At 43.8% G+C, this 24,823-nt stretch overlaps 1 protein-coding gene across 1 annotated transcript in view; it reads right to left on the reverse strand.

Annotated features, from left to right (window-relative positions):
• The window catches only part of ATG14 (autophagy related 14), a 37,906-nt gene that overhangs the window by 10,146 nt on the left and 2,937 nt on the right, over positions 1-24,823 (reverse strand). The window contains exons 2-8 of the mRNA XM_075843313.1: positions 17,420-17,482; positions 15,873-15,915; positions 13,061-13,142; positions 9,121-9,358; positions 5,014-5,243; positions 3,945-4,062; positions 3,292-3,382 (exon numbers count right to left, since the gene is read on the reverse strand). Of these exons, the coding sequence (XP_075699428.1) occupies positions 3,292-3,382; positions 3,945-4,062; positions 5,014-5,243; positions 9,121-9,358; positions 13,061-13,142; positions 15,873-15,915; positions 17,420-17,482 (865 nt within the window). The remainder of the gene's footprint in view (positions 1-3,291; positions 3,383-3,944; positions 4,063-5,013; positions 5,244-9,120; positions 9,359-13,060; positions 13,143-15,872; positions 15,916-17,419; positions 17,483-24,823) is intronic.

Below are 24,823 nucleotides of genomic sequence, written 5' to 3' on the forward strand. Positions count from 1 at the left end.
TCCCATAGGGACTGCGAACGGCTCCCGTCCCATTGACTGCAGTGTACGGCGTCTGTGTGGGAACTGCGCATGCGCCGCTCCCACACAGTCCTATTCGAAATTGGCGCCGTCCGGCGCCATTTTCCTGTGGACCGGAAGTCGCGGCCGGACAGTAATATTACTACTTCCGGTCGCGGCTTCCGGATTTGTGCACTTGCACCAGCGGCAGCAAACGGAGGGAGCCGCGGCGGCAGGAGCAGGTAAGAGATTTCAATGTATGTTCGTGTTTGTGTGTGTTTACTACTGTATGTAAACCTACTACACTGTGGGTTAGCTCCAAAAATGGCGACACACAGTGTAGGAGGTTACATCGTTCAAACCCCTCGTTTATCCCGGCACTAGCCAGGATAAAGGAGGGGGGAATGCTGAGAGCTCACTAGAGCGAGGGCTTTTAACCCAACGTTGCAATGCTGCAATTTTGGGAACAGCTCCATCTAGTGACCAAAAATGGGTAGTATTATAAATTAGAAATAATTTATAATATTTCCTGGACTCGTGCAAAAAAATAAAAAAAATTTGAACAATGTTTAATCACCCACACACTAAATGTTTAATTTTTTAAAAAAAAACATGTTTTTCTGGCAACACATTCCCTTTAAAGGGAATGTGTTGCCAGAAAAACATGTTTTTTTAAAAAAAATTAAACATTTAGTGTGTTCCTGTCCCCATTTGGGATTACAATCTAAATCTATGTCTTAAAGGAACAGTGTCATCACCCCAAAAAAATTTCATATGTTCAAGATGTTAGTGCTTTATTAAAAACGTTTATATTTATTTGTGTGTTTGTGTTTTACTTTTTCTTCCCTATGGGGGCTGCCATTTAAAGGGAATGTGTTGCCAGAAAAACATGTTTTTTTTTAAAAAATTAAACATTTAGTGTGTGGGTGATTAAACATTGTTCAAATTTTTTTTATTTTTTTGCACGAGTCCAGGAAATATTATAAATTATTTCTAATTTATAATACTACCCATTTTTGGTCACTAGATGGAGCTGTTCCCAAAATTGCAGCATTGCAACGTTGGGTTAAAAGCCCTCGCTCTAGTGAGCTCTCAGCATTCCCCCCTCCTTTATCCTGGCTAGTGCCGGGATAAACGAGGGGTTTGAACGATGTAACCTCCTACACTGTGTGTCGCCATTTTTGGAGCTAACCCACAGTGTAGTAGGTTTACATACAGTAGTAAACACACACAAACACGAACATACATTGAAATCTCTTACCTGCTCCTGCCGCCGCGGCTCCCTCCGTTTGCTGCCGCTGGTGCAAGTGCACAAATCCGGAAGCCGCGACCGGAAGTAGTAATATTACTGTCCGGCCGCGACTTCCGGTCCACAGGAAAATGGCGCCGGACGGCGCCGATTTCGAATAGGACTGTGTGGGAGCGGCGCATGCGCAGTTCCCACACAGACGCCGTACACTGCAGTCAATGGGACGGGAGCCGTTCGCAGTCCCTATGGGACTGTGGCTGCCGTATTCCATGTCTGTATGTGTCGTTAATCGACACACACAGAAATGGAACAAAAAATGGCAGCCCCCATAGGGAAGAAAAAGTGTAAAAATAAGAAAAAGTAAAACACAAACACACAAATAAATATAAACGTTTTTAATAAAGCACTAACATCTTGAACATATGAAAGTTTTTTTGGGTGATGACACTGTTCCTTTAAGACATAGATTTAGATTGTAATCCCAAATGGGGACAGGAACAGGGGAAATAAAAAAAAATCTGCACAGCACTACAAGATATGTTGGCGCTATATAACTGAACAAAATAAAAAAAAGTAAGATAGTGTCCCTAAGGCTACATTCACACAAATGCGGCCGATCGGACGTCAAAAACTGCAGTTTTTCACAGCCGAGGTCCACCCGTGCGGGACGCGTTATCACGCATCCCCCATAGACTTGTCTATGTAGGGATGCGTGAAGCGCAAAAAAAAACACCAAAAAAGCGGACATGTGGTATTTTTTCACAGACCCTTCACACGGTCTGTTGAAACAACGGTTGTGTGAAGGGCCCCATTGAAATACATGAGTCCATGTGACGGCCGTTGTTTTAACGGACGTAATACACGCTTGTCTGAATGAGCCCCAAGATAGGGTTTAGGATGCGATGCCGGGTTAAAGAGGGGTATACAGGTATATGATTATCCTGCTGTATATGGGAAAATGGAGCGGATTGGCTGTGGAGAGTGTTTAACTACATACCATATCATTTACTTAGGAGTTCATGAAATTGTTCCTTGTGTTTGCTCTTAAGGGCTCATTCAGACGAGCGTATAAGTTGTCCTTGTGACGGCTGTTAAAACGGCCATCACGCGGTCACCTGTATTTCAATAGGGCCGTTCACACGACTGTTTTCAGTGGAGCGTGTGAAGGGTCTGTGAAAAAATAGGACATGTCCTATTTTCATGCGTCCCTCCATTGGACTCTATTCTATGTGGGATCTGTGATAACGCGACCCGCACAGGTACACCTAGACGTGAAAAACTGCAGTTTTTCCCGTCCAAGGTTGCCCGCGCTCGTCTGAATGTAGACTAACAGAAACCATTAGATGGGATGTTTATTATACAGATGTGCTCTTTGGTTGAGAATCCACTAGGATGCTTTGTGCTTTAGAGATCTCGATCGGGTGTATTCGGTTCCCAATTATCTACAAATGTAAGGGTTGGTTTAGTGGGTGGGAGGAGAGGGAGGGTTTGTTGTGAAAAAATTTTCGGGGGAAAAAAAAAAAAAAAAAAAAAAAAAAAAAACTTGTTGAATTCATTGGGGGACAACACCATGGTACAGGCCCTTGCCACTAGGAGGCAGACTCTAAAAAAGAAGAGGTCTTGGCTCCGCCCAGACCCTTCCCACAGACCGTGAGCATCACTTTGTACAAAAGCAGGAGGAAACATAACAGCACCTCTATGATCCCAGGAGTACAACAATAACCAGAACAAACGTCCCGGGCTCAGGAAAACAAAAGAAGGCAGAATAAGTCCCCCAATGAATTCATAGAGAATAGACACAAAGAGCACAAAAATACAAGATGTTGTCGTCAATGTGATTGGGGACACAGCACCATGAGACGTCCTAAGGGAGCCCCAGTGGATGGGCAAAAGGAGGAATCTACCGTGTGATCCGCCTAACGCGGGGCTTTGCCTGCCTGGTCGGAGATGACACTTTTTCCTACCTATTGTCAGCTCCAGTCATTCATTTTAGATTTCACTAATTAAACGAATAATACAATTAGAATACACGCGCTGATACAGACCTGAGAGAAACACAGATAGAGAATGTTGGAGTTCAGCTTATTCACTGCACGATTAAATTTCCACCGATTTAAATTCTCTCCACAAAATTCACTGTGAAAAAACAGAAATATATGAGAATTTATTTGACCAAACAAAATTGTTAGAACTGGAATCGGCCAATAAGAAGTGATCCACTTTTAGTCACTTTTCATTATTCCACTAGCAAAAAGCCCTCTGTATGAAGCCAGAGGCTTATGTAGGTACAGAGGGGTCCCATAGACATCAGTGGGGGCTGTAGAGGTTGAACGCAGCAATAGTGTGCATGAGGCTTTTATTATTTTTCATGATGCATTCAGAGATCTCTACGGTTCTAGTCACACTAGCGTCATTGATTCCAAACGTTCACTGAGGGGCCCCATCGATTTTATTGGGGTCCTTAATCGTTTTTCATTATTGACAGCAAGAATCTGCATGCTGCACTATTCTAGTTGTCAAAAGTGACGGAAAAAACAAAAGAGGCTCGGATTGCTCAACATTGAATGTTCACTGCTGGATCAGGCCTCCCGTGGCTCATATCACAAAGCACGTATACACAAACCCATCACGGACAGTACACACTGAGGGTACATAGACATAGGACAACAATTATTAGTATCGCAGTGTGGATACTTGCCTATTATAAATCTTTCTTGGAAGGTTGACATTTAATATATGTGACAGAGTGTTGACGAGTTGAGTCGCGTAGCATAATGCAGCGCTGATCGTGTACGCAGGATTGTTATGTTCCATCTCTGCAAAAAAAAAAAAAAAAAAAAAACACAGGATCAATATTATAGAAGAATCTAATATTGAGCTAGGCTCTTCCTCCTAAAGTTGGCCATGACCATCGGAAGATCGCTCCACACTTCCCAAATTTGACTCAGTTAAACAGGTGTGTCATTTCAATAGAGCTGGAGGGATAAGCAGCTGCTGGCCATCTCTAGCACCACTGATCTCCAGGAGAAAATCAGATAAATCCTGTGAGATCATCGTTTCCTCCATAAAAAGTGTTGGTGGATCCAATCTAAATTGAACCACTGAAAAAAAATAAGAATCACGTAACTTCTACTTCAGTTCATATCTGGAAATATTGGCAACAATCCAAAGAAAACTGCAAACATAGGCCTCATGCACACTACCGTAAAATGTGGATAAAATACCTTCCCGTATATTTCCGGATGCGTGTCCGGGCCGTAGAAATCAGCCGCAAAAAATAGGACGTGTCCAGTTTTTCCATTTACGGACCGTGTTCCTATACTTATTACTGTGAGCACGATCCGCAAATGCGGGTGACACTGCGGCCCGTCCGTGCAGTATTTATGGACCGTAAATACTGCACGGTCGTGTGCATGAGGCCTTAGGCGGTGTTCTAACTGGTTTCATGGCTTCCATTTATAATGGATCAAAACTGCAACCGACAGACCTCATTAAATTATAATGGAGTCTATTAGGGTTTAGTCAAGGTTTCCATCATTTTGACTGCAAGAGTAGCACTACATGCTGCACTACTGTTCCGGTCAAAAAGATGGAACCCCGGAACTGAGGCACTGAACCCCCTATGTGAACAAAGCCCAATGATTGAATTGTTCCTGCTTGTAGAGAGACAGATACTGGTAATAGGTATATATTTGTCAATAGCGTTATATGAAATTCCCTACTATTACGGTTTACTTAAACTTCATATTTTTATATCCACTCATTACCAGGTCCTGGTGTGGTCTTCTGCTCCTCTACCCAGTTGTAGTAGGCAGAGTAATCCCCATTGTTGGGCAGAGTGATCCAGGGTCCAGCAATACTAATGCTGGTATCTCCATTGTGATCGTCACACACCCATCTTCCCGAAAGGTAAGTGGTCCTCCTGGCTTCAGCCAACTTGCTCACAGTGCTAGAGGTCATTGCGTTGTCATTCTCAAACGAAACGTCAGCCGGATCCCTGACAACACAGGATGACAAAATGACAATTTAGCGTTGCATCTTATTCCCACAATTATAAATAAGTGCAATATACAATACTATAGCTAGAACCTGGGAAAAAAAGGTTTTATTAGTCATGGGGCTTCTCAACCACTGGTTTGTCGGACCCCGTGTGGCTCCCTATCAGTTGGTAGATAAATAAAACCCCGCAGGGAAATTATGTCGTTATACAGATGTTATTGTTCACCAACATCAAGAATTGTAGCGTCAAGGAACCCAAGGGCTCATTCAGACGAGCGTATATGTAGTCTGTATGACGGGCGTTAAGACAACCGCCGTCGTGCGGACTTTTGTATTTCATTGGGGCCGTTCACACGATCGTTGTGTGATGGGTCCGCGAAGAAATAGAACATGTCCTATTTTACTGCGTGTCACGCATCTCTCCATAGACTCTAGTCTATGTGGGATCCGTGATAACGCGTCCCGTTCGGGTGCACCTAGATGTTAAAACTGTAAAACTGGACTATTACCCAGCACAACATTGCTGCTGTTTATTGTTCTTTTTAGTAATTGGTTGTAAATGTGCGATATATGGAACAAATGTTTGATTTAGGACACTTTATAAAGTCAGCAATATTTTAATGCACTTTTAAAAAAAAATAAAAAACATTTTTTTTAATACTTTATATGTTTATATGGCTGTTCTATTTTTCAGGCATGGACGGACAGCTGTATGGCACACTGAAGTCAGGGACTTACAGGAGACTTCAACGCCTGGTATAGAGCAATCACATGAAGCGTGCTCTCTTACAGGCCTTTTTACGCAAGTCAATGATCAGGCAAACAAGTGTTCATATTAACGCTCATTCACCGACAGATTGTATCGTTGTCAGCAGCACAATGTCCGCGGACGTTCCATCGTAGTAGCGATCACTCCCCCCCATACATAACCAATCACTGCTCCTTGCGAAAGGAGCAAACGAGCAGTTTCGTTGATTGGCACTCGTTTTTACGGCTAAAATTGGCCAGTGTAAGACTATGTTCCCACACAGGATACACTGTAGATTTTCTGCAACAGAAAATCAGCCGAATCTCTAGAAAAACGCTGGTAAATCGGTCACAGAAATCCACACCAAATAGTGCGTTTTTGTTGTGGGAAACGCGGCTTTTTTTCAGCAGTTTTACCTGCAGATTTAGCGTTAAACATTGGTTATACCAAAGTATATGTGCACCTGCGGATTTCCAGCGGTTTTTTTCTTCTGTGTTTTCGCTGTAAAAACTGCAACATAAATCTGTTGCCGAATTTCTGCTCCCCGTTGAAGTCTATGGGCCAGACACGCAGCATCTCCGCACAGAACACACAGCATAAATTGACATGCTGCGGAATTGAAAAACGCACCGCAGAACACTCTCCACACGACTTGTGCGTTTTCTAAAGCGCATCCACTTTGCTGCTACTGTAAATGCTGCAAAATTTCTGTACAGAATTCAGTTGCGGAAATTTCGCAGTGTTTACGCTACGTGGGAAGCCAGCCTTATGGTAGGAACACACACACACACACACACACACACACACACACACACACACAGTTTGGATACACTGCGTTAAGCCGCGCAGCATATCCACCCTGAACACTGCAGGGAATGCCGTCCGGAAAATGGCACCACATTGTGATGCGTTCTTCTGGCGGAATTTACGCTGCGAAGGGCGCCGTATTTCTTTATTTTTAATTTTAAAAAAAAAACGCATTTACCCCCTTCCTCTTCTCGGCACGTAGTCCGGCCTCCTGGGATGACGTTCCTATATTTCACGTCAGTGTGCTTTGCGTGTGGCAAGTCTTTCACGTCCGTGCACTTTTTTTTATTGCTCTGCATTTCTTCGTAACTGATGCTTGAAACACGGACAGCACACGAATGTCCGTGCGCTGTCCGTGGCTTTCACGCACCCATAGACTACGATATAGGACATTCAGAGAGTTTCACATAATGGACACATGCTGTGTGAAAACTCACGCATGTCTGAATGATCCCGTTGAAGTGAATGGGCCTGTGTTGAGTTGTTTCAACATACAGCACACGAACAAGTATTACGCTCGTTTGAATGAGCCCTTAGCGGGTTTTTTTTCTTACTACAGGGATGAGAAGTTACACATCTAAGCCCCCCTCCCCCCTGATCAGATAGTTTGTGGGTTCTCCGAATCTAGTTTACTTCATTTGGATCGGGCCTCATGCACACAAACTTATTTTTGTCCTCGCGTAAATACGGGTCCTTGGTCACACGTATTCGACCCGCATTTACGGGCACGTTTTCGCTGCAAAATTGCACTGCAGTAAAATCGGCAGCCCCTTCTCTCTATCAGTGCAGGATAGAGAGAAGGGGCAGCCCTTTCCGTAATAAAAGTAAAAGAAATTCATACTTACCCGGCCGTTGTCTTGGTGACGCGTCCCTCTCTTGACATCCAGTCCGACCTACCTGGATGACACGGCAGTCCATGTGACCGCTGCAGCCAGTGATTAGCCTGTGATTGGCTGCAGCGGTCACATGGGCTGAAACGTCATCCCAGGAGGCCGGACTGGAGGAAGAAGCAGGGAGCTCTGGGTAAGTATGAATGTCTTTTTTTTTACACGTTGATTTATATTGTGATCGGCAGTCACTGTCCCTGGTGCTAAAAGAGTTACTGCCGATCGCTTAACTCTTTCAGCACCCTGGAAAGTGACTATCCACTGACGTCGCCTAGCAACGCTCCCGTAATTACGGGAGCCCCATAGACTTCTATGGGCTGCCCGTGCCGTAATTACGGCCTAAAATAGGACATGTTCAATATTTTTCAACGGCCAGGGCACCTTCCCGTAAGCATACGGGGAGGTACCTGTGGCCAATAGAAGTCTATGGGCCCGTGATTATGGGCGTTTTTACGTTCGTGTGCATGGGGCCTCACAGAAATGTTTTTGGTCTTCACTTCTAGTATTATGTAAACATATGTGCATGTGAAGACATGGGCATAAGTGGCACGTGTGAGCCTGTATAAAGGTCTGTTCTAACATGACAGTGGAGTTGTAGCTCGCTGACACCACTGGGCAGTTTTTAGCATATAAGTTGCCAAAAGGTCTTGAGATTTCATCTCTGGGCCAGCACCATCTAAAATGCCTGCATCGTGTAAAAACAGGCTTCATATAGATGGAAATTGTTCTGCAGTACAATGCGTTTCCACTGGTTTAAAACACAATGGAAAAAAAAAGTGGGGCAGATTCACTAATGCCGTCTAACATTTAGACAGCGTAAACTAAAGGCCCTATTACACAGGCCAATGACTGGGCAAACGCTCGTTCATCGGCTGGTTTGCTTATTTACGCAGCCAATAAAATGGTCGTTAGTCTGCAGACATGGTGGAAATGTATGGGACAAAGGATCGTAGTAACATTCGCTTGTCTCCATACATAACTGATCAAGGCTCTTTATAAAAGTAGCAAATGAGCGCAGATTAACGAGCTGTCTCGTAGAGCAGCGCTTGTTTTTACAGCCCATTATGGGCCATGTAATAGGACCCTTATCAATTCGGCGCATATGACTGCCTGGTCTAACGAAAGGGATATCTTGCTAGATACATTAGACACTTTTCTATTCCTTATACGACCTCTTGGTTGGCTTAGTTTACGCCTTTATTTTGGTTGGCGCTTTTTAAGCCATGCCCTGCAAGCTAAACCACAACCTCTTTTCCCTAAGACACAACCCTTGTTGAGAATGGTGCAAAGTGTCGAACACCGCCAATGAAGACGAGCCAGAATTCTGGTTTATTTTGAATAGTAATTCTGGCCCAGAGTTGTAGAACTGGAAACATAATAAACCCATAATTGACAACACAAAGGTAAAGTAAGTATGAAAGCCTGGGGGTTACCTTGTAACGTTTCTTACTTCTCCTATGGGGAATATAATTGAAGTCAGTTCTAGTATATGCGACCGCCGATGACTGGCCAGATCTGCATGCCGACTCTTCAGATCTTTGTTCCTTTTCTCCACTACCACACTGAGTTTATTGTTCCGCCTTTGTATCTTCTCTTTCTTCTCCTGGTGCCTTTGACTCCTGAGGTAAAGTTCTTGGTTGTATTTTTTGGACTTGCAAAGAAGCTCAGAGTCTACAAAGAAAAGTAAAAAGGTAGTTTATAGGAACAGCAAGAATTCATGTGCACAGAGATCCTCTTAATATATCAATTAGAGTTTCCATCCGATATTGTGCCTTTAATATCTTATATAGTTGGTCTCCAACCTGCGGATCTCCAGCTGCTCCAATACTACAACTCCCAGCATTCCCTTACAGGTTGTGTAGGCTCAACGGAGATCACACACACATTCCACGAGAACTGTGTAATGCTGCTTTTCTCCTGCAGTGGCGCTGCAGGGGTGTTAAACCCTGGCTACCAGGTTCCCCCACAGGTTTCAGCTGGTGCTGGAGCTATCATAAGGGGAAGACCCCGTTATTGTCCTATTGTTGGAGGACCCTTTATACGAAAAATGGGTTCTCCAAAGTGGACAACCTGTTACACAAGAGCTGGGTTTATGCAAAATAACAGTCAGCCAAAAGAACGTCCCTGTATCAAGAATTACAACAAAAACTTATAGTAACCTTTATTATAAATATAATATAAATAAAAAAAAGTAACACGTGAAATTCGCAGGTAAAAACAACTGAATCGTGCATTTTGTGGTGCGGTTTTTACATTTTAAATTGTTATATACAGTTAGTAAGCGGAAACAAGATAAATTGACATGCTGCGAATTTTAAAACCGCAGCGCGTGTCAATTTACGTACAGAAAAATACTGCAGCGTGTACACGAAACTTCCTGGAATCTCATGGACTATGCCGGTACTGTATTACGCTGCGGTTTTGCAGCATGCAAATACGAGCGGCAAAACCGCACGTAACACGCATCGTGTGCATTGACCCGAATACATCTGTTTCATGCACCCCTACTGGTCTTTTATGCATTGGTATTAAACCTACATTCTTTCTAATGTGATCTTTAAGTTTTCTGAGACAGTTAGGCCCTGTTCACATCACCGTCTAGTTCCGTTTGCGGTTTCCGTTCATCCATTTCGTCAGAGGAACAGATGAACGGAAAAGCTGAACAGAAACTATGGCTTCCTTTGCATTACCATTGATTTCAACGGTAACGCTTCAGTTGGTTTCCGTTCAAAAAACAAAAACTGAAACTTTACAGAACAGAAACAAACTGAAACAGAAGTGTTACCATTGAAATCAATGGTAATGCAACTATGGTTTCCGTTCATCTGGCGTAAAAGATGAACGGAAACCCCGAACTGAACCAGACACTGATGTGAATAGGCCCTTATAAGACAAGTCTGTGAAGAATGAAGAGGCAGTCTACTATACAGCGGGGAGAACCTTCTGTACATGTAACTATAAATAGTCAAGAAGTTGAACAATGCAAAGAGTAGCTGAAAGGGAAGAATTAAACTGCTTCTGCAAAGACCATGGGCGGAAACTTATGTGATTTGCGCCAGTTATTTAGCGGGGGGGGGGGGGGGGGAGGAATAAGCACATTTTGACGCACACCTGTTTTGCGCAAAAATGGCCACATTTTTTATTTTATTTTAACTTTCTTATGCCACTTTTCTATAATGTGGGCAGGTCTTGGCAGGAGTCTTTGTAAATTCCCCCTTTGTGTGTCTGCTTTTACTGTAGTGGAGTTAGGCTTCAAAATTGTCCCATTCACGCCATATACCGGCTTGACACATTTTCATACATTTATTCTGTTGATTCGTGCTCCGTTAAATCCATCATTGAACAGAAGGGATCTAATGTTTATTTAAGTTCAGACAAATATTTGAGTTGAATCTTAGATTAAATTAAATTTATAAAAAATACATTTTCCGCTTATTCATCAGTCACAGAAATTTCCACATGTTCAGAAGTCTGCAAATAGTCATTTTAAGCCGAAGATTAAAAGAGCTAATAAAGAACAAGAGTCTTCTTGTAACCTCCAGCCTTCAGATTTCGGAGCAGACATGTTTGCAGAATGAAAGGAGCCCCTGGTTTTCTAATATTAAAATGCTGAATAGACTCGTCCCTTCATATAGTGACTGCACAGAAACTGAAATGTATCATTCTAACAATATCCGGACTGAAGGCGAGACCGCCAGCTGGAAACATGGTACAAGATCGCCCCTACACCCAGGTTATATGGGGAATGAAGCAAGCACTCTTCTGAAAGGATGGATACGACCAATGCAATAAAACATTATATAGTTGCAGATGCACGGCTTCTTTCTAATCCGAACTGCGTAGCTTTGCTTAGGACACTATATAAAGTTTCTTAAAGGGGCTTTTTTTTTTTTTTTAAAGAAAAGTTTAGTCCAAAGAGCTACAAGGACCCATTTTTAGGTCCAACATCTCCTTCTGGGCGAATTCATTTTTGTTTTTTTTAAAAAGATACATCTTTAGTGCTCTACTTTTCTGATACAGAGCTGCAAATCACCTGCCTAGACACACTATTAAATGATAAGAATAAGTCTACTAGCTGCCACCACTAGGGGCACTTACTGCATAGTTTGTTATCAAGTTCAATATATAAACCGTATGCAGTAAACGTGTAGTGGTGACCAGAATTTTATCATTTAACAACTTAAGTCCATGCAGGGCATTTGTATCAGAACGGAGCTCTCCCTAACCGTCACATTAAGGCCCCCTGCACACAAACTTGTTTTTGTGGCCGCAATTCCCCCACAAATCTGCGAGTGAATTGCGGTCCCATTCATTTATATGGGCCCCAGCACACGACCGTGATTTCCACGGTACATGCATTGCTCAGGAGCCTGGACCACAAAGATAGGACATGTCTTATTACGGCGGCATTTTGCGGTCCAGGTTCATTTAAATTAATGTACACAGCCACGTGCATGGCCCGTGATTTGCAGACAGCCCACAGAGCCACAAATCACGGGCCGTGCATACCACTACAGTCGTGTGCATGAGGCCTAAAGTTGGAAAAAACCATCTTGAAAGTGTCACTTTTTGGATTTATTGCAGACATTCGTGTCTCATGTAAAATATAGTTTAAACATTTGAATCCCTTTTGTACACAATAACCCTTTAAATCAAAAAAATTTTGGACTTAAAGGGGTTGTCGGGGCATTTTATATAGATTGTCTATCCTTCGGATAGGACATCGATATCAGACTTGTGGTGGTCTGACTCCCGGCACCCGCGTCAAGCTGTTGGAAGGGGTCGCAGCATTTGTTGCCGCGGCCTCTTCAATATTTACCAGGCGCAGCTCCGTATACATCTGTAGCGGCTGTGCCTGGGATTTCAGCTCAGTCCCATTCACTTGAAAAGGACTGGAACTGCAATCCCAGGCACAGCCGCTACAGTTATCTACGTCGCTGTGCCTGTAAACTGGGAAAAGGCTACAGTGACAAACGCTGTGGTTCCATCAATCAGCTGATCGGTGGGGGTGCCAGGAGTCAGACTCCTACTGATCTGAAATGGAGGACCTATTCTTAGGATAAACCAATATAAAATGCCCGGAGAACCCCCTTTAAAGCTCAGTAAAATTCTTTGCCCTCTGCATTTGGCTAATCATAACCAGAGCTTTTGGGGTTTTTCCATACATTTTTAATTTAAAAAAAAAAAAATCACACACAATTCGCGATTGAGTTAAAGATGACATGGACAGACTGTTCAGTTCTAATCGATACCACAAAAACTTTTTGGATATAAATTACACGTTTTAGACGCTTTTTAGCGCATGTCTTTGACCAGCTTTAAAAAAGGAAAAAAATGTAATAAATACGAAATCTAGTTTACAGCCCAACTTACTCTTTGCAATCTCCTCATTCCCATTCCATATGCTCTGCTTCAGCTGTTCAATCCTCATCTTGCAAGACATGATCTTCCATTTCTGTAAGAGAAAGTTCCCCTTTCACAATATATCTTTAACCAAAAAAAAAAAAAAAAGGGACCATTCACCAAATGCAGTTACTGTATATACATATCACATGATCCCTCTCCACAAATCAGCAGCTCCAAAATAGGATCATGTAACTCACTACACATAAGACTGCATCACATAAACCTTTTCAGAAGCTGCTGATTGGCTGACCGGGATCATGTGATATACCAGAAGTACTCTCTAAGGCCTCATGCACACGACCGTAAAAACTCCCGTTATTACGGGTCGTAATTACGACCCGTAATAACGGGCTCATAGACTTCTATTGGCCACGGGTACCTTCCCGTTTTCTTCCGGGAAGGTGCCCGTGCCGTTAAAAAAAGATATAACATGTCCTATTTCAGGCCGTAATAACGGCACGGACAGTCCATAGAAGTCTATGGAGCTCTCGTAATAACGGGTGGCTACATGTGTGCACCCGTCATTACGGCAGCGTTGCTAAGCGACGTCAGTAAATAGTCACTGTCCAGGGAGCTGAAAGAGTTAACTGATCGGCAGTAACTCTTTCAGCACCCTGGACAGTGACTACCGATCAGAATAAAGAGCAACCTGTAAAAAATAAACACAAAAGACGTTCATACTTACCGAGAACTTCCTGCTTCCTCCAGTCCGGTCTCCCGGCCGTTGCCTTGGTGACGCGTCCCTCTCGACATCCGGCCCGACGTCCTGGCCGTCCCTGGATGACGTTTCAGCCCATGTGACCGCTGCAGCCAATCACAGGTCAATCACAGGCTGCAGCGGTCACATGGACTGCCGCGTCATCCAGGGATGTCGGGCTGGATGTGAAGAGAGGGACGCGTCACCAAGACAACGGCCGGGTAAGTATGAATTTTTTTTAACTTTTATTACAGAAAGGGCTGTCCCTTCTCTCTATCCTGCACTGATAGAGAGAAGGGGCTGCCGATTAGTGCAGTGCTATTTTGCCACCAAAAACGTGCCCGTAAATACGGGTGGAATACGGGTGACACCGGACCCATATTTACGGGCACGGGTCCGTAAATACTGGTGCAAAACGGGTCGAATACGTGTGACACCGGACCCGTATTTACGCCAGTATTTACAGGAGGGAAAAAATACGGTCGTGTGCATGAGGCCTAAGGCTTCACTCACACGAGTGGGACAGAATTACGTGCGTTAAATCTGTGTGTTGCGTTACGCATCAGTCTGCTTTGCGAGTGGCATGTGTTTTTCACGCAAGCACCGTTTTTCTTCTTTTCAATGTAATTGATGCAATATAGGACATGCAGTGAGTTTCTCGCAACGGACACTTGCGGTGTGAAAACTCACGCATGTGTGAATAGCCCCATTGAAAATCAATGGGGCAGTGTGCTGTTTCAACGCACAGCACGTGGACGAGATTCACATGCATGTGAACGGGCCCTAAAACTCTTTGAACAAATACAATAACCAGACCAGACTTGGAGCAAACACTTGAGCTGCGCGGTGAACACTACGGTTTTCAAATAGAGCTTTGATCCCTTTACTGAACTAAACGGTAGCACGAGTCTTCAGAGATCTTGGTGATATGGGCGACTCACACAAGTTTACAGGTCTATAGCTTTATGACATTTTACTAATCTGACTAGCTGATTTATAGACGACCCATCACTGTGAGAGACCTTTTACAAATCAGAATATAAGTATGCTATTTTCAGGCGTAAACGAGGCGTATGACGACTCGATTTACGCCTGAAAATACGGCTCAAATACGTCGGCAAACATCTGCCCATTCATTTGAATGGGTTTGCCGTCGTACTGTGCCAACAACCGGTAATTTACGCGTCATCGTTTGACAGCTGTCAAACGACGACGCGTAAAATGACTGCCTCGTCAAAGTAGTGCAGGACACTTCTTTGGACATAATTTGAGCCGTTCTTCATTGAAGTCAATGAAGAACAGCTCAAGATTACGAGCGTCTAAGACGCCTCGAATAATGCGAGGAGGAGCTTTTACGTCTGAAACGACGCAGCTGTTTTCTCATGAAAGCAGTCTGTAATTTCAGACGTAAAAGCCAGCCATCGTGTGCACATACCCTAAGGGTCAATGCACACGATGTGTAATACGTGCGGTTTTGAGTGCAGCAAATCCGCAGAGTAATACAGTACCAGCATAGTCAATGAGATTCCAGTAAATCTCATGTATACGCTATGGGTTTTTTTCAGGACTGAAATTGACCTATACTTTTTGGCTTCACTCCTACCTTTCTGGCAAAAAAAAAAAAAAAGCTTTGAAAACTGCAAATCTGAATGGAGCCCTTTGTGAAGTACATTAGAATCGAAACATGTCCAGACATGGTGGGAACAGGGTCCCACCAATCCCCTGACGCTCACGTGACTTCTCTTGCCTGGTCCCCCACCGGTCCTTGTTTACCCAGCTCCAGCGAAGAAATGTCATATCGACATGTGACTGCTGCAGTGGTGGAGTGATCAGGTCACCACAAGTCAGTGAATCGCCACAGAAATAATCTGCCGTGTCTGAACTCCCCATGGTGGTCAACTTTACGACCAGAGCAAACATTCATGATTATCAGTATGTATAAGTCAGTTAATCAGTTCTGACCAAAATACTTTCCAGACTGAGGACATTTGTTTCTCTGTTTTTAATGAAGAAAATGCTATCACTGAGTAAGAACATGCCCTGACATATCAATACTAAGCTCAATTATATAACAGAACTCACCAGCTTATCTGCCGCCAGCTTGCCCTCTACAACGGACGCCACCCTAAAAAAAATTTAATATATATAAAAAGTATTTAAATACAACATTATTCAGGTGTAGATATAAACAATAAAATATACAAATCAAAGACTTCCAGCCAGTCACATATTTATTTCAACGGAGAAATACGAATAACCCTGTCAGACTCCTCCAGCAATCCCCCCCCCCCTCAGACAACTGTCGTCTTTCGGAATAGTCAGGTGCCCCCCCGCCGCACACTAAGGAGGAGTTCAGAGCTTCTTGGCACGTGTTTTTGACACGGGAACAGTGTCGGAAAACATGCCAAAAAAACATCCGAAAACTCCTCCCATTGATTTCAATAGGAAGCGGAGGCGTTTTTTCCCGCGAGCGGTAGAAGCGGCATGCCCTATCTTTTGCCGTTTACGTCTCTGACCTCCCATTGACATCAATGGGAGGCAGATAAAGCGTTTTTTTTGCAGCGTTTTTATGCCCGCGGTGCTCAATGGCCTCGGCTAAAAAAAACACAGCAAATGGCGTACAGGCAGGTCAAAGTCTGCCTCAAAATGCCTTTTGATTTTTCAGACTGCAAAAAACAGGGCCTAAATCTTCAGCCGATACCGGATAAATCAGCGGACTCAGCTGAGCTATGTATGAACTCCTTTAACGTAGGCGATACATAACTCAAGCCCCATGCACACGACCGTATTTTTCATCCGGAATTACATACTGTCATTTCAGACCCATTCATTTCTATGGGCTACTGACCGCTTTCCGTATTTTTCCGGATGGGTGTCCATCCTGTAGAAATTATAGAAAAGGTCCATTTTTTGACTGTTATTACGGCACGGACTCCATAGTATCCGTAGCCGTCCGTAATTACGGAAGCGTTGCTATGCAATACCAGGGGGGGGGGGGATAACCCTAGGTTGCATGGCGGACCGTATTTACTTCCGTAAATATGGATAGTTTATGAATGACTATAAACTACTACGGATCCGCATTTAAGGACCGTATTTACGGATGGATGAAGAACACAGGCGTGGGCATGGGGCCTTACTGTGGGTGTATTATATGTTCCTTCGAAATAACTATTTAAACACGCCCAGAGAACATTATAGAAATGTATACAGAGTTTGGTATTCAGAAAAAGAGAAGATGAACGCCAACATAACCCAATTCAGTACTGTAAAATTAATTGACAGTGTGACTGGACTGAAATGCCGACTGCTCCTCAGATGTCTACCAATTATGACTGGAGGAGTTATTCACTTGTAAAGTAAGGACACCCTGCCCATGCCAGGCCTTTATCCTTTCATCTCGCGGGCTAATAGTTGGCTCACAGCTCAAACTGAACGTGGATTTGCCGCGCCAGTCTTTGTTTTGTATTGTAAGAATTTAACAGATCATGTCAATTATTTTTGCAAATACTCTCAAAGGTGAAAAGATGACTGATCAGAGAGCACGACCACCCTCAGCAACCATATTAAGAGCCGCGGATTTCATTGAACATTTGAAGTGCGAGGTTTTTATGTGAAGTGTCACTTACTGCTTTTGAAAATCCAGCTGCGTTTCCCTTAAGCAATTTAATCTCTCCCGCTTATCTGCAAACCTGAAAAAGATCAAAGCAACGTTAAAAGTGTTCACTGAGCGACAAGTGACTGCATTAGTGAGCGGCAATGAGTAACGGCTCTAGGAAGTCTTTCCAGATTACATAGAATCCGTCACAATTGCGCGGCTGAAAGCGAACGTCAGGCATGATATTGCGAGAAGATGGAGATAAGCAGCTACAAGGCACCGCTCATCCCAATGAAAATTAATTTCAAACACTTTTTACCCTAATGGGAGTCACAACCATAGACCAGACATATTTGGCAGGATCTGCCTGCAATAATTTTATGCACAGGATGGGCTTTGGTTTTAAAAATAAAATCAGAACATCGATCAGAATCCCCTGTAAATATAGGTCATAGGTTAACGCTCCACTGACTTTTGGTCATGTGACGGTAGCAGAACCTTTAATATCTTTCTATGGGAGATGGTGTCAGCAATCACAAGAATACAAAACCTTAGTGAACCCCACGACCTTTCCCCTATTGGAAAACATTAAGGTTACAAAACATTTATGATTTTACGGCGATGGTTGCAAACTTTGGCACATTGTCGAAAAGGTTCTCCACCCTTGATTTCCTTAACCCTATAATGACCTCCCATAGTGTTCGTACATCATAGAGGGAGGAGGGGGTTGTATGGTGCGGGCTCAGGCTGAGCTTGCTCCATATGCTGCGGGTGTCAGCTGTGTATTACAGCTGACACCTGCTCTAACTGCTGGGATTGGAAATAATTCCGCTCTCCGCTGTTTAATCACTTAGATGCTATGGTCAGTAGCGACTGCAGAATCTTAGCTGTTAGAAACAGGGGGGCCCCCCCCCATCTGACGGACCCTCCCTGTGATGCGATTGCGGGGTGCCAACGGTTGTCATGGCATGTATCCAGGTCTGCCAGCTTTGTGCTCCTATTAAGACAGTAAAAACACAATATGCTGCAATACATTAGTTTATTGCACAAGTTTAGCAATTGTCCGCACATGTTGGTTCACCTGACCACTTTTTTCATGCACAAGACCGGAGCTGTGTGAACGGTCCGGGATTACGGCACAGACTGCCTGAGGTGTGTCATTCGCAAACACGGACCGTGCGCACACACAAGAATGCATGGAGTTTAATGAGCCCGTACCGCAATTGCAGTCCGTAAAATGACACTTCCTCATTTTTTGGGCGCTCCGGATAATGCATGGACCGTGGAAACAATGGTTGCGTGAACTGGCCCATAGGATAGAATTGCTATATTCTTTCCACAATTGCAGCTCCACAGTTGCGGATACAAATGAATGGTCGTGTACACATGGGGCCTTAGGCCCCCTGCACACGACCATAGATTTCGTCCGTAATTGCGGACCCTTTCATTTTTATTGACCACGGACACCTTGCCGTATATTTGCTGGAAAGTGTCCGGGCCGTAGAAAGCCTCCGCAAAAGATAGGACTTGCCACTTTTCATGTTTGGCTGCGGACAGTGACATCAGGAGCTTTCCCCGGTACAGTGCTTCAGGTAGCACTCGGCCCATGAGGTTCTGGCGGCATCGTGGGATACATTTACCTCCAACAGAAGTCAAAACACAATTTGAACTAGGCCTTAAAGAGGCTCTGTCACCAGATTCTGAAATCCCTATCTCCTATTGCATGTGATCAGCGCTGCAATGTAGATAACAGTAACTTTTTTTTTTTTAAAAACACGTTCATTTTTGGCCAAGTTATGAGCTATTTTATATATATGCAAATGAGGTTTGAAATAGACAACTGGGTGTTTTTTCGTTATGTCCAACTGGGCGTGTTTACGTGTATGACGCTGACCAATCAGTGACCAGTCAGCGTCATACACTCATCTACATTGATTTACACAGCAGCGATGTGCAGCCACATAAACAGAGATTAACGTTAATCAAGTGTCCTGATAATGAATACACATGAAATCCAGCCTGGGCGTCGTGTATTCAGAATCCTGACACTTCTGAATCTTTTCGTTGAGATTTCTAGCAAGGGAAACGAAATCTCACGAGATTACGGAGGTAAACGAGATTTAGTTTCCCTTGCTGCAAATCTCACAGAAAAGATTCAGAAGTGTCAGGATTCTGAATACACGACGTCCAGGCTGGATTTCATGTGTATTCATTATCAGGACACTTGATTAACGTTAATCTCTGTTTATGTGGCTGCACATCGCTGCTGTGTAAATGAATGTAGAGGAGTGTATGATGCTGACTGGTCACTGATTGGTCAGCATCATACACGTAAACACGCCCAGTTGGACATAACGAAAAAACACCCAGTTGTCCATTTCAAATCTCATTTGTATATATATAAAATAGCTCATAACTTGGCCAAAAATGAACGTGTTTTAAAAAAAAAAACAAAAAAAAACGTTACTGTTCTCTGAGGGTATGTTTTACACCTCGATTTACACCTGAAAAAAACAGCTCCATTACGCCTACAAACTTCAAGATTTTACTTTGGGACAAACAACTTTGATATTCCTGCCAGCCTAGTTTTACTCCTCAAGAATCATCTGCAGTAAGGCTACATGCACAAGGGACAGAAATGCTGCGAAGTTCCCATCAGGAATTCACGTGCGGAAATTCTGCAAAATTAATTGACATGCTGCAGATTGAGAATCCGCAGCGCAGGTCAATTTCCATGCAGGTTTTCGGCATATTTTTCTCCCTAATTTCAACAGCATTTCCATCCCATGTGCAATAGGGTCTAAAGCTGCGTAGCTCATGTGCATAGAAATCTTCTACTGAAACAGCAGGGTGCCTCCAATGGAGGGAGACCACATGGATGCTAGAGATCGCCAACATTTAATTGTATCTGTTCATTCACTTGCTTCCCAATGGTACCGGACACTGGAGAAGTGGGAGGTGGGTAATTACGGAGGGCAGCAGGCAGAGTATAAGGGGGAGTAACAAACAAAACTCCGGTGGATAGGCCATCAGTTGTCAGGAAGTGGAAAACCCCTTTAAAGTGGATCGGTCATCATACTGTGCTGCCCTGTTTAAAGGGCAGTATTGTAGCCAAATTATATTAAAAAATAAATATATATGGTGCCATTGGATCGCTGGTGTGGGGGAAGCACTTTGTGAAATGATTGCATCAGCACACTTCCTTTTTGAATACAGCTAACTCTGAAATACGGGTCCGATGTATTCTTTCCGTTAGGCTCTATTCACCAAACTGCATAATACTTTTTGTGCCGTTTGACCGAATATCACAGTAGTATTGTGTAGTACGACGACAGATTTGCTATCTACAAAATTAGAAAAACGTGTCTCCTCTCCTCCATGTGCAACACCTATCCACGTGTGCGGTATTGCAGCTCAGCCCCATTTGCTTCAGTAGAGTCAAGCTGTAATTTCAGGCACAATACATGGAATGGCGCTGTTTCTGGGGAGGGGGGGGGGGCGGGGAACTTAATTATTTTTTTTCGTCTACTACAACCCCTTTAACCTTCCCGACCACCCCACGTAGATTAACGGGCTGCAGCACTGGTCCTTGTGCCTGCAGCCCGTTAATCTGTGTGTGCTCCTAACAGAGCTACTAGCAGCCTTAGTACTGGCTGAAAACATCGGGTCTGATCACAGCGGTGATCCCTACCGATTAACCCCCTAAAATGCGACCACCGCATTTAAGTTAACACACATCGGCACCATGATTCGTGATTGTTGCTATGACAACCAGAGGCCTAACAAAGGCCTCCGGTCCGCCTTCTACGGAAGGCGATTAAGTCCTGCCATGTGCAGGACAGGTATGATACCCTGCAATACATAAGTATTGCAGGGTATTATAACAACGATCCAACATTTGGATCTTCAAGTTCCTAGTGGGACTAAAAATAAAAAAAAAACAAAAAAACAAAACAAAAAGATCGAAGTAATAAATTCAAAATCAGCCTTTCCCTTATAAAGTCCTTTATTATTAGAAAAAAAATAAACTATGCATAATTGGTATCGCCGTGTCTGTAATACCCTGAACTATAAAAATATAAATGTAATTTATCCCGCACAGTGACCGCCATAAAAACAAACTAAAAAAAGTATACCAGAATCGCTATTTTTAGTCACTTCAGCTACCAAAAAAAATGTAATTGGGGGATCAAAAAGTCACATGTACCCAAAAATGATACCAATAAAAACTAGTTTGTTCCGCATAAAACCAGCCCTCACACAGCTTTCTTGATGGATAATAAAAAAAAGTTATGGCAATATGGCGACACACAAACTAAATTTTTTAAAACCATGATTTTATCGTGCAAACACCGCAAAACAAAAAACCTTTATAAATATGGCATCGCCGTAATCGAATCGACCCGAAGAATAAATAAAATATGTAATTTACGGCCTGTTCACATCACCGTTCATTTCCGTTCCGGGGTTTCGTCGGAGGTTTCCGTCGGGTGAACCCCGCAACAGAAAGTGAAAGTGAAACCACAGCCTCCGTTTCAGTCACCATTGTTCTCAATGGTGACGGAAACATCGCTAATGGTTTCCGTTCCTCACCATTCCGGCTCGTTTCCGGTTTTCCGACGGAATAGCAGAGTCGACAAACACATTTGTAAAATTTCACCTCTACTTTGCTTTAATTCCTGTGAAACACCTAAAGGGTTAAGAAACTTTCTCAATGTGGTTTTGAAAACTGATAGGTGCAGATTTTTAAATGGGGTGACTTGTGGGTGTTTCTAATATATAAGGCCCTCAAAGCCACTTCAGAGCTGAACTGTTACCTATAATAGGTTTTGGAAATTTTCTTGAAAATGTGAGAAATTGCTACTATAGTTCTTTTTATAAATTCTTTTATTTTCATTTTGTTATTTTATATCACAAAACATTCAAAGTATACGCAACATAATGCGAAAATGGCAGTGCAAAACATTCAACGGATCACAGGTCAGTTATCAGCCTCACATAAGTACATGGGGTCACCTGAGAGTACCATGTCGCTGAGAACAATTGTTTAGAGAATCTCCGATATGCACCCTGAACCCGCAGCCGTGCATGTTATTCCATAAGCGAGCATGAGAGCATTAAAAGGAGGATAGAAAAGCAGAGACAGTAAGAAGGAGAGGAAGATAGTAAGAAAAAGAAAAAAGGGGGGGGGGGGCTGACCTGACACCGGAGCTAGGTGGGAATTCACGAGGCCATGATGGTCTTATATTCCTCGGTTGTTTGGAAACTAATCCATTCACGCCATGTTTTTAGGAAGGGGGCATGGGTCCCCTTCATTGATGTCGTGAGGTCCTCCATTCTCATAATCTCCTGGATCTTGCCGAACCACATGCACACTGACGGGGGACAGGACTGCCTCCACAGTGCAGGAACACACGCCCTAGCCGCGTTCACCAGATGTCGAACTACGGAGCGTCTATACGAGGACAGGGGGACCTCACACAGATGAAGCAGGAAGAGGCCCGGAGATCACGGGAGGGGAAAATCCGTAAATTTTGAGGAAATGCGCCACACCTCGGACCAGAACCCAGTCAGGAGTGGGCAGTCCCAGAAAATATGCATGATTGTACCCACATGGTCCCCACATCTCCAGCATAATGGCGAGACCGCCGGGATCATTGCATGCAATCTGGAAGGCACTCTGTACCAACAGGATAAATCTTGAACCCTGCCTCCTGAAATCTACTGGCCATGGAGGACTTATGCGTCATGGTGAACAGGCGTTCTGGTTGTTCCAGGGTAAATGTTTCGCCCAAGTCCCTCTCCCAGCTAAGCAGGTACGGAGGTGGCGGCAAATTGGAGGGCGAGATCAAGAGCGCATATATTCTGGACAAAGCATGTCGGATCGTGCCCGTACACAGGAACAGTCTCGTAGTTGCGCTCTAGTATGGTCTAGTGACGCCAGGAAATGTCGCAACCGGGTAACCTGCCATGTCGAGAAAGGGACCGGATCCGACAGAGATCGTATTTGATCGCTCGTCATCCACCTCCCCTCCTGCTGAAAGTGTATAGCCTGTCCCTTACCCGCCCGCAACCATACTTGAAATGGGCCACTATCCAGTCCCGGTGGAAAGGCAGGGTTGCCCAAGTTCGGAAATAGCGGGGAGGGGGACAGCGAGAACTCTGCCCGAGGAAACACCTGCGCTGCGACTGCCAGGGTGGGGCCTATTGTCTGGTGTGATTGCGCAATCCGGTTAACATGTCTGCCTAACCACGGCAGTGCCTGCAAAGGGATTGTCATAAAAGCCTGTTCCATAGATACCCATTCTTTCATCCCGCCGTGCCGGAACCAATCTAAGATTCGTGCCAAGTGGGAAGCGTGAGGATAGGAGACAAAGTCTGGTAGACCAATGCCCCCCTCCCTCTTTACACGAAAAAGCAAAGATCGGGCGATACGTGCTGGTTTCCCTGCCCATATGAATTTGTGCACCAGGGACAGCAAGAACGGGCGTGGGATATGTATTGGTAGGGCCTGTAGGAGATACAGAATCCGTGGTAAGATGTTCATTTTAAAAAAATCGCACACCTACCAAACCAGGTGAAAGTGCCCGACGTCCAAGAGTCCAGGTCCGCCTTTATGCGTTGAAGAAGCAAGGGAAAGTTCACCGCATAAAGGCGAGATAGATCACCGGGAAGCCGGATTCCCAGGTATTGCTACTATAGTTCTAAGCCTTGTAACGTCCTAGAAAAATGAAAGGATGTTCAAAAAAAGCGATGCCAACATAAGGTAGACATATGAGAAATGTTAACTAGTAACTATTTTGTGTGGTATTACGGTCTGTTTTACAAGCAGATGCATTTAAAAATTTAGAAAAATACACATTTTTGCTAAAGTTTTTCACAAACAAAATACTGAATTTATTGTTCACATTTTTCCACTGACATAAAGTACAATATGTCACAAGAAAATCTCAGAATCCCAATTGTGAGCCTGACATTAGTACATGCTGTACTAGCTATTATTAGTTATCTGCTCACCCCACTCAACTCAATGGAAGTGCAGGAGAACCTGGCCATGAATCATGGTGACTGAAGCAATACTAACTTATGGCCAACCATGTGGAGTTCAGTGGGCATTACGCACCCACCAGCTTATGGCCATTAGGATCTTAGGGATATATTTTGTTTACACATCACAGACGTTACTCATATAGAAGGTGGAAATGCCAATCACATCAGCCGACGTGCAATTTACATACTTATACCGGTGTATGTCATCCTAATGCCCTGCAATTATAATCAGTACAAAATAATTAGGAGAATCTAATGGACGTGTACAGTGGATCAATGAACCTGACACGTGCATAGTCAATCATATTCCACTACAAGAGGACAGGGACAATATCGTACGAATATTACTGCAAAAATCCACATACTAACATCCTAAGGCCTTATT

The sequence above is a fragment of the Rhinoderma darwinii genome, chromosome 12, assembly GCF_050947455.1.
Source record: "Rhinoderma darwinii isolate aRhiDar2 chromosome 12, aRhiDar2.hap1, whole genome shotgun sequence".
Taxonomy (NCBI): Eukaryota; Metazoa; Chordata; class Amphibia; order Anura; family Rhinodermatidae; genus Rhinoderma; species Rhinoderma darwinii.